Source organism: Hylobates moloch, unplaced genomic scaffold (assembly GCF_009828535.3).
Source record: "Hylobates moloch isolate HMO894 unplaced genomic scaffold, HMol_V3 SCAFFOLD_8, whole genome shotgun sequence".
NCBI classification, from domain to species: domain Eukaryota; kingdom Metazoa; phylum Chordata; class Mammalia; order Primates; family Hylobatidae; genus Hylobates; species Hylobates moloch.
Genome location: NW_026652283.1, coordinates 347,866 through 360,055, shown reverse-complemented (window position 1 = coordinate 360,055; position 12,190 = coordinate 347,866). Strand labels below are relative to the sequence as shown.

Sequence of the window (12,190 nt, the reverse complement as noted above, 5' to 3'; positions counted from 1 at the left end):
TTTGATTCTTCTCTCCTTTCTTTTTTATTAGTCTTGCTAGTGGTCTATCAATTTTGTTGATCTTTTCAAAAAACCAGGTCCTGGATTTAATTGATGTTTTGAAGGTTTTTTGTGTCTCTATCTCCTTCAATTCTGCTCTGATCTTAGTTATTTCTTGCCTTCTGTTAGCTTTTGAATTTGTTTGCTCTTCTCTAGTTCTTTTAATTGTGATGTTAGGATGTCGATTTTAGATCTTTCCTGCTTTCTCTTGTGGGCATTTAGTGCTGTAAATTTCCCTCTACACACTGCTTTAAATGTGCCCCAGAGATTCTGGTATGTTGTGTCTTTGTTCTCATTGGTTTCAAAGAACATCTTTATTTCTGCCTTCATTTTGTTATGTACCCAGTAGTCATTCAGGAGCAGGTTGTTCAGTTTCCATGTAGTTGTGTGGTTTTGAGTGAGTTTCTTAATCCTGAGTTCTAATTTGATTGCACTGTGGTCTGAGAGACAGTTTGTTATGATTTCTGTTCTTTTTCATTTGCTGAGGAGTGCTTTACTTCCAATTATGTGGTCAATTTTAGAATAAGTGCAATGTGCTGAGCAGAATGTATATTCTGTTGATTTGGGGTGGAGAGTTCTGTAGATGTCTATTAGGTCTGCTTTTTGCAGAGCTGAATTCAGGTCCTGGATATCCTTGTTAACCTCTGTCTCGTTGATCTGTCTAATATTGTCAGTGGGTTGTTAAAGTTTCCCATTACTATCAGGTAGGAGTCTAAGTCTCTTTGTGGGTCTCTAAGGACTTGCTTTAGGAATCTGGGTGCTCCTGTATTGGGTACATATATATTTAGGATAGTTAGCTCTTCTTGTTGAATTGATCCCTTTACCATTACGTAATGGCCTTATTTGTCTCTTTAGATCTTTGTTGGTTCAAAGTCTGTTTTATCAGAGACTAGGATTGCAACCCCTGCTTTTTTTTGCTTTATTTGCTTGGTAGATCTTCCTCCATCCCTTTATTTTGAGCCTATGTGCATCTTTGCACATGAGATGGGTCTCCTGAATACAGCACACTGATGGGTCTTGATTCTTTTTCCAATTTGCCAGTCTTTGTCTTTTAATTGGGGCATTTAGCCCATTTACATTTAAGGTTAATGTTGCTGTGTGTGAATTTGATCCTGTCATTATGATGTTTGCTGGTTATTTTGCCCATTAATTGATGCAGTTTCTTCATAGCATTGATAGTCTTTTCAATTTGGCTTGTTTTTGCGGTGGCTGGTACCGATTGTTCCTTTCCATGTTTAGTGCTTCCTTCAGGAGCTCTTGTAAGGCAGGCCTGGTGGTGACAAAATCTCTCAGCATTTGCTTGTCTGTAAAGGATTTTATTTCTCCTTCACTTATGAGGCTTAGTTTGGCTGGATATGAAATTCTGGGCTGAAAATTCTTTTCTTTAAGAATGTTGAATATTGGTCCCCACTCTCTTCTGGCTTGTAGGGTTTCTGCCGAGAGATCCACTGTTAGTCTGATGGGCTTCCCTTTGTGGGTAACTTGACCTTTCTCTCTGGCTGCCCTTAACACTTTTTCCTTCATTTCAACGTTGGTGAATCTATGTGTCTTGGGTTTGCTCTTCTCGAGGAGTATCTTTGTGGTATTCTCTGTATTTCCTGAATTTGAATGTTGGCCTGCCTTGCTAGGTTGGGGAAGTTCTCCTGGATAATATCCTGAAGAGTGTTTTCCAGGTGGGTTCCATTCTCCCCATCACTTTAAGGTACACCAATCAAATGTAGATTTGGTCTTTTCACATAGTCCCATATGTATTGGAGGCTTTGTTTGTTTCTTCTTACTCTTTTTTCTCTAACCGTGTCCTCTCGCTTTATTTCATTAATTTGATTTTCAATCACTGATACCCTTTCTTCCACTTGATCGAATCGGCTATTGAAGCTTGTGCATGTGTCCTGAAGTTCTCGTCCCATGGTTTTCGGCTCCATCAGCTCATTTAAGATCTTCTCTACACTGTTCATTCTAGTTAGCGATTTGTCTAATCTTTCTTCAAGGTTTTTAGCTTCCTTGCGATGGGTTTGAACATCCTCCTTTAGCTCGGAGAAGTTTGTTTTTACTGACCTTTTGAGGCCTGCTTCTATCAACTCATCAAAGTCATTCTCCATCCAGCTTTGTTCTGTTGCTGGCAAGGAGATGCGATCCTTTGCAGGAGAAGAAGCACTCTGATTTTTAGAATTTTCAGCTTTTCTGCTCTGGTTTCTCCCCATCTTTGTGGTTTTATCTGCCTTTGGTCTTTGATGTTGGTGACCTACAGATGGGATTTTGGTGTGGATGACCTTTTTGTTGATGTTGATGCTATTCCTTTCTGTTTGTTAGTTTTCCTTCTAACAGTCAGGACCCTCAGTTGCAGGTCTGTTGGCGTTTGCTGGAGGTCCACTCCAGACCCTGTTTGCCTGGGTATCATCAGCGGAGGCTGCAGAACAGCAAATATTGCTGCTTGATCCTTCCTCTGGAAGCTTCATCCCAGAGTGGCAGCTGTGTTTACAAAGTGTCTTTTGGCCGCAACTGGGGGTGTCTCCCAGTTAGGCTACATGAGGGTCAGGGACCTACTTGAGGAGGCAGTCTGTCCATTCTCAGAGGTCAAACGCCATGCTGGGAGAACCACTGCTCTCTTCAGAGCTGTCAGACAGGGACGTTTAAGTCTGCAGAAGTTGTCTGCTGCCTTTTGTTCAGCCCTGTCCTGCCCAGAGAGGTGGAGTCTAGAGGCAGTAGGCCTTGTTGAGCTGCCGTGGGCTTCACCCAGTTTGAGCTACCAGGGTGCTTTGTGTACCTACTCAAGCGTCAGCAATGGTGGACGCCCCTCCCCCAGCCCGGCTGCTGTCTCAGCAGATCGATCTCAGACTGCTGCGCTAGCAGTGAGCAAGGCTCTGTGGGTGTGGGACCTGCAGAGCCAGACATGGGAGAGAATCACCTTGTCTGCCAGTTGCTAAGACCTTGGGGAAAGCGCAGTATTTGGGCAGGAGTGCCCCGTTTTTCCAGGTAGTCTGTCATGGCTTCCCTTGGCTAGGAAAGGGAAATCCCCTGACCCCTTGTTCTTCCAGGGTGAGGTGACGCACACCCTGCTTCAGCTTGCCCTCCGTGGGCTGCACCCACTGTCCAACCAGTCCCAGTGAATGAACCAGCTACCTCTGTTGGAAATGCAGAAATCACCCTTCTGCGTCGATCACACTGGAAGCTGCAGGCCAGAGCTGTTCCTATTTGGCCATCTTGGAATGCCCCTCCCCAGGTTTTTTTTTTTTTTTTTTTTTTTTTTAAAATCACATTTTAGGCCAGGCACAGTGGCCCATGCCTGTAATTCCAGCCCTTTGGGAGGCCAAGGCAGGTGGATCACTTGAGGTCAGTAGTTAGAGACCAGCCTGGCCAACATGGTGAAACCCTGTCTCTACTAAAAAAATAAAAAAATTAGCGGGGCGTGGTGGTGCTTGCCTGTAATCCCAGCTACTCTGGAGGCTGAGGCAGGAGAATCACTTGAACCTGGGAGGCAGAGGTTGCAGTGAGCCGAGATCATGCCATTGCACTCCAGCCTGGGCGACAGAGCAAGACTCTGTCTCCAAGAAAAAAAAAAAAATCACATTTTATTGGTAGGTCCAGAAATAAGTTTCCTTCAACACCTGGGCGGGTAGATTTTCAAATATGTGTTTAAAGTGTAATATATACATACAGTTCTATCACGTAGGAGATGACCTGTATTTGTAAAGCTGAATTGAGATGGTAATTCATTTATTTTCTCTTTACTTTGATTCTTGACACTTTTTCTTTCCCCCATAATTGGCAATAATTTATCTCCTATTAAAAGAGTTGCACATGATAAAAAAAAAGTTGCATAGTACAGAGGATATATAAATAAAAGTATAGCCCCTGTAGCTTTATTATGGTTACCGTTTGCTTGGTGTATGTTCTTCCATTCTTTTATTTTCAAGCTGTTTGTGTCTCAGAATCTGAAGTGTGTCTCTTGTAGATAGCATATAATTGGAACTTGCTTTTTTTCTTAAGCTGACAGTTGCTTTTTGATTGTTTAGTCTGTTTATGTTTAATGTAATTATTGCTATGGTTGATTTATGTCTCCCATTTCGCTGTTTTCTGTGTCCCGTATCATTTTTTCCCCCATTTTTCTCTCTCTTTTTTTTTTTTTTTTGAGGCAGAGTCTTGCCCTGTTGCCCAGGCTGGAGTACAGTGGCACCATCTTGGTTCACTGCAGCCTCCACCTCCCAGGTTCAAGCAGTTCTCCTACCTCAGTGTCCTGCGTAGCTGGGATTACAGGTGCCCACTACCACTCCCAGCTAATTTTTGTATTTTTAGTAGAGATGAGGTTTCACCATGTTGGCCCAGCTGGTCTCAAGCTCCGACCTCGTGATTCGCTCATCTTGGCCTCCCAAAGTGCTGGGATTAGAGGTGTAAACCACCACGTCCAGCCTCCATTTCTCTATTACGGCCTTTTGGTGTTAGCTACTTTTAGTTATAACAATCTAATTCTTCTGTTTTTTTTTTTTGGCTGTGTGTTTGTGATTTAGTTTTTAGTGTTATTTGGTTCTTTTTTTTTTTGAGACAGAGTCTCGCTGTCGCCCAGGCTGGAGTGCAGTGGCATGATCTCGGCTCACTGCAGGCTCCGCCCCCCGGGGTTCACGCCATTCTCCTGCCTCAGCCTCCCGAGAAGCTGAGACTACAGGCGCCCGCCACCTCGCCTGGCTAATTTTTTGTATTTTTAGTGGAGACGGGGTTTCACCATGTTAGCTAGGGTGGTCTCGATCTCCTGACCTCGTGATCCGCCCGCCTCGGCCTCCCAAAGTGCTGGGATTACAGGCGTGAGCCACTGCGCCCGGCCAGTGTTATTTGGTTCTATCCTCAAGTTACTGATTTTTTTTTTCCCTCTTGTCATGGTAGACCATAAGTTAGGATAACAAGGTTAGGATAATATTGATTAGAGAATAGACTTTGGGATTTACCAAGGGAGAAAGAATGATTATAACAGGATGGAGAACCTAGATTATATAGGGATGGTTTTTACAGGCACAGTTCAATGTTGGAATGTATACATGTTTAATGTCACTGAATTTTAAACCTGTTTGTATAAGTATCTATAAAGAAATGTATCAGCCTGAATGTCTTCACACCCTTCCATTGGCAAATGGAAGGTAGTGATCTCGTTATTAGAGAGAGACTTCATTTTTTAGCTTTTGCCTTTTTCTGAATTTTCTGTTCTGAATTTTTAAATTGTTCTTGAGCAGGTATTTACATTTTCTAAGGTTTTACAGATCACAGAATTTTTAAAGATTATTTTGTATCAACCCTAAGTAACTAATATTAAGAATGTAAATAGTAATCCTGCCTCTGTTATTTAATTTTGTATGAATTTTATGAAAACATACTCATTTATCTATTTCTGCTTTTACTCCAACTTCATGTAAGAATGTGGAGAAATGCAGGCTTACAACCGTGTGTTTGTTAGATAGGAGCAGCTTTTGTCCTTGATAGTGATTATTAGATGGATGGTCTGTGCATGTTTTGTTCCTGGCTGTTTGATGTTTTCTGTTGTTGGGTAACATATTACTTGTAACTTTAGTGGCTTAATAACAAATATTCATTATCTCATAGTTTCTGTGGGTCAAGCATTTATGCTAATGATAGCATTTTTTTTTTTTTTTTTTTTGAGATGGAGTCTCGCACTGTTGCCTGGGCTAGAGTGCAGTGGTGCGATCTTAGCTCACTGCAACCTCTGCCTCCCGGGTTCAAGTGATTCTCTGCCTCAGCCTCCCTAGTAGCTGGGATTACAGGCACCCACTACCACGCCCAGCTAATTTTTTGTATTTTTAGTAGAGACAGGGTTTCACCATGTTGGCCAGGCTGGTCTTGAACTACTGACCTCGTGATTTGCCCACCTTGGCCTCCCAAAGTGCTGGGATTACAGGCATGAGCCACCGTGCCCGACCGATAATGATAGTTTTTTAATGATACTTCTAGCTTGGAGTCTCTCATGAGGTTGCCATGGGACTACAGTCTCTTCAAGGCTTGGCTGGGGCTAGTGGATTTGCTTTCAAAATGGCTCACTCACAGGTTGTTGCCAAGAGGCCTCAGATTCTAGCTACGTAGGCCTCTACATAGGGCTTTGGAGAGCCAGATGGAGTCGCAATGTCTTTTATAACCCAACTTCAAAAGTCAGACTGTTTGGCCAGTTGCAGTGGCTCACACCCATAATCCTAGCACTTTGGGAGGCTGAGGCAGGTGGATCTTTTGAGTCTAGGAAGTCCAGAATATCCTGGGGGCAACATGGTAAAACCCTGTCTCTACAAAAAATACAAAAATTAGCTGGGTGTGGTGGCACACGCCTGTAGTCGGAGCTGCTTGTGAGGCTGAGGTGGGAGGATCACTTGAGCCTGGGGAGGTTGAAGCTGCAGTGAGCCGCGATTGTGCCACTGCGCTCCAGCCTGGGTGGCAGAGTAAGATCCTGTCTCAAAAAAAAAAATCAGATTTCTTAATATCTGCAGTATCTTATTGGTTACATAGGTCAGTCCTCTTTGGTGTTGGTGGGGGTTATACAAGGTTCTGAATTTCAGGAGATGAGAATCATTGGTGTTGGGGGGTGTATTAGCTGGCTTCCTGTATTATTTTTTATGTAACATAGGTGTTTGCACAGCTGGCCTAGTATAACTTTTATTTGTCTTCCAACTGTGACTCTTTGAGTTAAGTAATTGTTTTTGGATTAACTTGTTGGAATTATTTTGCTAAATGTCCTAAGTTTAAAACTTTTCTCTTTTTAGTTTTAAATAGATCGAAACATTGATTCCCAGGCATTAAAGACATCAACCAAAGTATTAGGAGACAGGCAGTGAAGTCTTTTTTGTTGACTGGGTTGCAGATTTGCTGTTTATTCTCTAAGCAAAAATGTTTTACTCAGGACTCTGTTTTTGTTGTAAGATGATATGAGAGAACTCATTTATGACAAAAGGATTTTAGGGACTAATTAGACAATGTGTATGAAATTTTCACACTTTTTATACTTTATATAAATTTATTACTCTCTGAAAGTTACTCTGGTAAAATAGCAAATAACTACCAGCTTTTCACTGGGAATTATACATTTGTGATGAGCTTCTGTGATATGAGTTACCCTCTTGGTGTCTGGTAACACACCTCTCTGGTATCTTTTTTTTTTTTTTTTTGAGACGGGGTTTTGCTCTTGTTGCCCAGGCTGGAGTGCAGTGGCATGATCTCAATTCACCGCAACCTCTGCCTCCTGGGTTCAGGCGTTTCTCCTGCCTCAGCCTCCCGAGTAGCTGGGATTGCAGGCACGTGCCACCACACCCGGCTACTTTTGTATTTTTAGTAGAGATGGGGTTTCTCCATGTTGGTCAGGCTGGTCTCGAACTCCCAGCCTCAGGTGATCTGCCCTCCTCCGCCCTCCTTGGCCTCTGAAAGTGTTAGGATTACAGGTGTGAGCCACTGCGCCTGCCTCTGGTATCTTAGTTTAGTGGAAAAGTACTTCTGAAGTTGTGTCTTATGAATATAGTGTGCTCTACCAACAGGGCTTCTGAGAAATAAAAGTAAATATAGGACTTGAAATGTTGGGAAGATTTTTTTCTGCTTGTCCTCCTTGCTCCATATTGTCATTGACTAAATTTTGTTAATTCCTTTTTTTTTTTTTCCTTTTAATTACATTTATTTTAATGCTGAATTTACTCCCGTGCCGTAAGTTTTTGTTTCTTCAGTTTCTTCTGGGATATCTTTTTCTTCTGGGCAACCTCCTCTTCTGGTTTAGGAACAATCTGTTCCTTTTCCGTAAGGATCATCTCAGTGTGGCAGGGAGAGCTCATGTATGGGTTAATCCGACCATGAGCTCTGTAGGTCCGGCGGCGCATCTTAGGTGCTTTGTTCACTTGGATATGCTCAATGACCAGAGAATCTACGTGTAAACCCTTAAGTTCAGCATTACTCTCTGCGTTTTTAAGCATGTGCAGCAAAAATTCAGCACTGTTTTTGGGCCACCGACCTTGTGTCCAGCCCCACTGCTTGGCCTGCGCACACCTGCCAACTCCACCATTGTAACGTCGGAATGGTACACACTGTTTCTGTAAAGTGACATCTTTCAGATACTTCGTGGCTTTTCGTATATGCATACCCTTGATGGCCTGAGCAGTTTCACGAGTGTTCTTAAAGTGAACACGAAGATTGGAACCTCTTGATTTGCATGATTTCGTGGGGTTCTCCGGGTCAAGTGAATAGCGAACCATTTTCACAGTTTACCTCAAGCTGCTTAGGGAAAGAGCTTAATTCCTTTTTAAAGCTTTCTGTAGGATAGGACTCTTTCCATTCCCACTACAACCATTCTTGCTTAGGTCCTTATCACATGTTGAGATGATACTGTGGTTGTCCATCGGTGTTGTATGACTACAGTATCATCTTGTATTGGCTGTCTCCAAGACCATTCCCAGGTTCAGTGATGTTCAGGGAGGACTCATGCCTGTGATTTATTACAGTGAAATAATTCAAAGCAAAATCAGCAAAGGGAAACAATGCATGGGCAAAGTCTAGAGTAAACCAGGCACAGGCTTCCAAGAGTATTCTCTCAGTGGGGTTACATAGGATGTGCTTAATCATGCCAGTAACAAATTATGGCAACACATGTAAAGTGTTGCATACCAGGAAAGCTTATTAGATACTCAGTGCCCAAGGCTTTTATTGGGGCCTAGTGACCTGGGCACCCTTTGTGAATCACATACCAAAATTCCAAACTCCTAGAAGGAAAGCAGGAGTTCAGCATAAACCATATTGTACAAATAGTCTGGGGCACTGTGAACCACTCGCATCATTTAAGGGAAGTTTTATATTAGTGTAGGGAATTGTTACCATTAAGTTTCTAGATGCCAGCCATGGGCCAAACTTTTGGTAGGCATTTCAAAGGACAGCAGTCTCAGGCCTGCTGTGTTTAACTCCTTTGTGCATACTGCTGCTCTCTGCAGTCTCTCTAATATATTGCCTTCACTTAACATTTAAAGATTGATGGGTCAGTGGGAATTTATTACGCAATTTTGTCTACTTTTGTTTACATTTGAAATTTTACATAATTAAAAGTTTAGAAGTAGGCTGGGCACGGTGGCTCATGCTTGTAATCTCAGCACTTTGGGAGGTCAAGGCGAGCAGATCACTTGAGGTCAGCAGTTTGAGACCAGCCTGGACAACATGGTGAAACCCTGTCTCTACTGAAAACACAAAAATTAGCCGGGCATGGTGGCAGCTGCCTGTAATCCCAGCTACTTGGGAGGCTGAGGCAGGAGAATCGCTTGAACCCAGGAGGTGGAGGTTGCAGTCAGCTGAGATTGTGCCACTACATTCCAGCCTTGGCAACAGTGAGACTCTGTCTCAAAAAAAAAAAAAAAAAATTTAGAAATATTTGATTCTATGTTTATCATATTGTTTCATTTTTCAAAACTTACGTTTCCCTTTTGAATGTAGGATAAATCTAAGCTTCTCAGTCCAAAACTGAAGATTAAAGATCTAATCTTTTTTTCTAATGTTATTTCCTGTATTTTTGAGTATGACTCTTCCATTCTGCCTCTTCACCAGCTGGACTAGTATATTCTCTCTGTAGTTTACCTTTTACATTCTTTTTTTTTTTTGAGACAGAGTCTTACTGTCGCCCAGGCTGGAGTGCAGTGGCACGATCTTGGCTCACTGCAGGCTCCGCCGCCTGGGGTTCACGTCATTCTCCTGCCTCAGCCTCCCGCGTAGCTGGGACTACAGGCGCCCGCCACCTCGCCCGGCTAATTTTTTGTATTTTTAGTAGAGACGGGTTTCACCGTGTTAGCCAGGATGGTCTCGATCTCCTGACCTAGTGATCCGCCCGCCTCGGCCTCCCAAAGTGCTGGGATTACAGGCGTGAGCCACTGTGCCCGACCACCTTTTACATTCTTGTAGCTCTTCCTCCTAGAATGTTTATTCAAATCTTATCTATCCTTCAAAGCTCAACACAATTTCTTCCTTGCTGTGAAGTTTTCCTAACAATCTTTATTAGTCTATTCTCGTACTGCTATAAATAAATACTGGAGGCTGGGTAATTTATAAAGAAGAGAGGCTGTACAGGTTCCACAGGCTGTACAGGTAGCATGGCTGAGGAGGCTTCGGGAAACTTTCAATTATGGCAGAAGGTGAAGTGCACGCACGTCTTACATGGCCAGAGCAGGAGGAAAAGAGAGAAGCAGGAGTTGCTCCACACTTTTGAACAACCAGATCTCGTGAGAACTCACTATTGTGAGAACAGCAAGGGGGAAATCTGCCCCCATGATCCGGTCACCTTCCACCAGGTCCCTCCTCCAACATTGGGGATTCCAATTCAACATGAGATTTGGGTAGGGACACAAATCCAAACCATACCACAATCCAAACCCATGATGATCACTGTTTTATTGTCCTCTGAAGAACTGTATTTTCTCTTGTATATATATTTGGAATTTTATATATATGTTACCTTGTATTGTAACTTTTTTTTTTTTTTTTGAGATGGAGTCTCGCTCTGTTGCCCAGGCTGGAGTGCAGTGACGCAATCTTGACTCACTGCAACCTCCACCTCCTGGGTTCAAGCACTTCTGCCTCAGCCTCCTGAGTAGCTGGGGCCACAGGCATGCACCGCTACGCTTGGCTGATTTTTGTATTTTTACTAGTGATGGGATTTCGCAGTGTTGGCCAGTCTGGTTTCGAACTCCTGACCTCAAGTGATCCACCAGCTGCGGCCTCCCAGTGTTCTTTTTGTTTGTAGACCTTGTCTCTTCAATGAAATTCACTATTTTTCAGCCAGCCAGCTGACCAACCAATCAAAAAACATACTGAGTAATAACCTGTTGAGATTCTTTTATTTCCTTTTTTGTTAGCCTGTTGAACTTTAGGAATAGATCTCTTTGTCATTTCTTACTGGAATTCTTAGTTAAACCTATGTTGGACTTTGTTATTCCATCCTCTGTGACTTTTTTTTGTTTTTAGTGAGACAGGGTCCCACTCTGTCTTTCAGGCTGGAGTGCAGTGGCGTGATCTCGGCTCACAGCTTCAATCTCCCGGGCTCAGGGGATCCTCCTACCTCAGCATCCCTAGTAGCTGGAACTACAGGCGCACGCCACCATGCCTAATTTTTGTATTTTTTGTAGAGATGGGTTCCTGCCATGTTGACCAGGCTGGTCTCAAATTCCTGGGCTGACGTCATCTGCCTGCCATGACCTCCCAAAGTGCTGAGATTTACAGGCATGAGCCACCATGCCCAGCTTCTGACTCTTTTTTTTTTTTTTGAGATGAAGTATCACTCTTGTTGCCCAGACTGGAGTGCAATGCCGTGATCTCGGTTCACTGCAATCTCTGCCTCCCGGGTTCAAGTGATTCTCCTGCCTCAGCCTCCCCAGTAGCTGGGATTATAGGCGCCTGCCACCATGCCCAGCTAATTTTTTGTATTTTTAGTAGAGACAGGGTGTCACTGTGTTGGCCAGGCTGGTCTCAGACTCCTGACCTCAGGTGATCTACCCACCTCACCCTCCCAAAGTGCTGGGATTGCAGGTGTGAGCCACCATGCCCAGCCCACCTCTCTGTGACTCTTATATACAGTTTGATAGTTTATATATTTCTGTGCTGCATTATAGATAATTTCCTCAAACCTGTCTTCTAGTTCACAAATTCTCTTTAGCTTTGTCATTGGCTCTTTAACTTCTTACCTTGAGGGTTTTTATTTTTAACTTGTATTATAGAAACTTCTAAACAGTAAGCACAATAATGACCCTACCCCCACCCCTGCCAGCTCCTGACATCCACATTCAGTTATCAACTTTTTAATAGCAGATTCTCATATCTGCTTCTGCATTCAGTCTGTTACGATAGCACATATCGTCTTTCCCCTGGAAAACTCACACTGTACTCCTGCAAGAATGTAAGTGAAAAAGGCAAATAATGTCTTAGAATTATTGTGAAAATAGTTTGGCTTAGTGGATCCTCTGGATCCCATTTTGATAACTGCTCTCCATAAGGATGATAAGCACTTTAATCACAACCTCATATGGCTTCAGAGATGGATGTTTGAAAGTCCTTCTCCAGTGCCAATATCCAATTAGAAGCCCCTGTGAAAGCTTGCAACAGCTTCCTTTTTCATTATGGCTTGCTTCCGCTCTATTTCCAGAAACTGGGAATTCCC

At 43.1% G+C, this 12,190-nt stretch overlaps 2 protein-coding genes across 2 annotated transcripts in view; one reads left to right on the top strand and one right to left on the bottom strand.

The window, feature by feature from the left end:
• KDM5A (lysine demethylase 5A) overlaps window positions 1-12,190 on the top strand; it is a 121,300-nt gene that overhangs the window by 43,364 nt on the left and 65,746 nt on the right. The window lies entirely within an intron of this gene.
• LOC116472504 (large ribosomal subunit protein uL22-like) lies at window positions 7,660-8,288 on the bottom strand. The gene has a single exon (XM_032758075.2). The coding sequence runs from the start codon at window positions 8,256-8,258 to the stop codon at window positions 7,704-7,706; it is 555 nt and encodes a 184-aa protein (XP_032613966.1). The 5' UTR covers window positions 8,259-8,288; the 3' UTR covers window positions 7,660-7,703.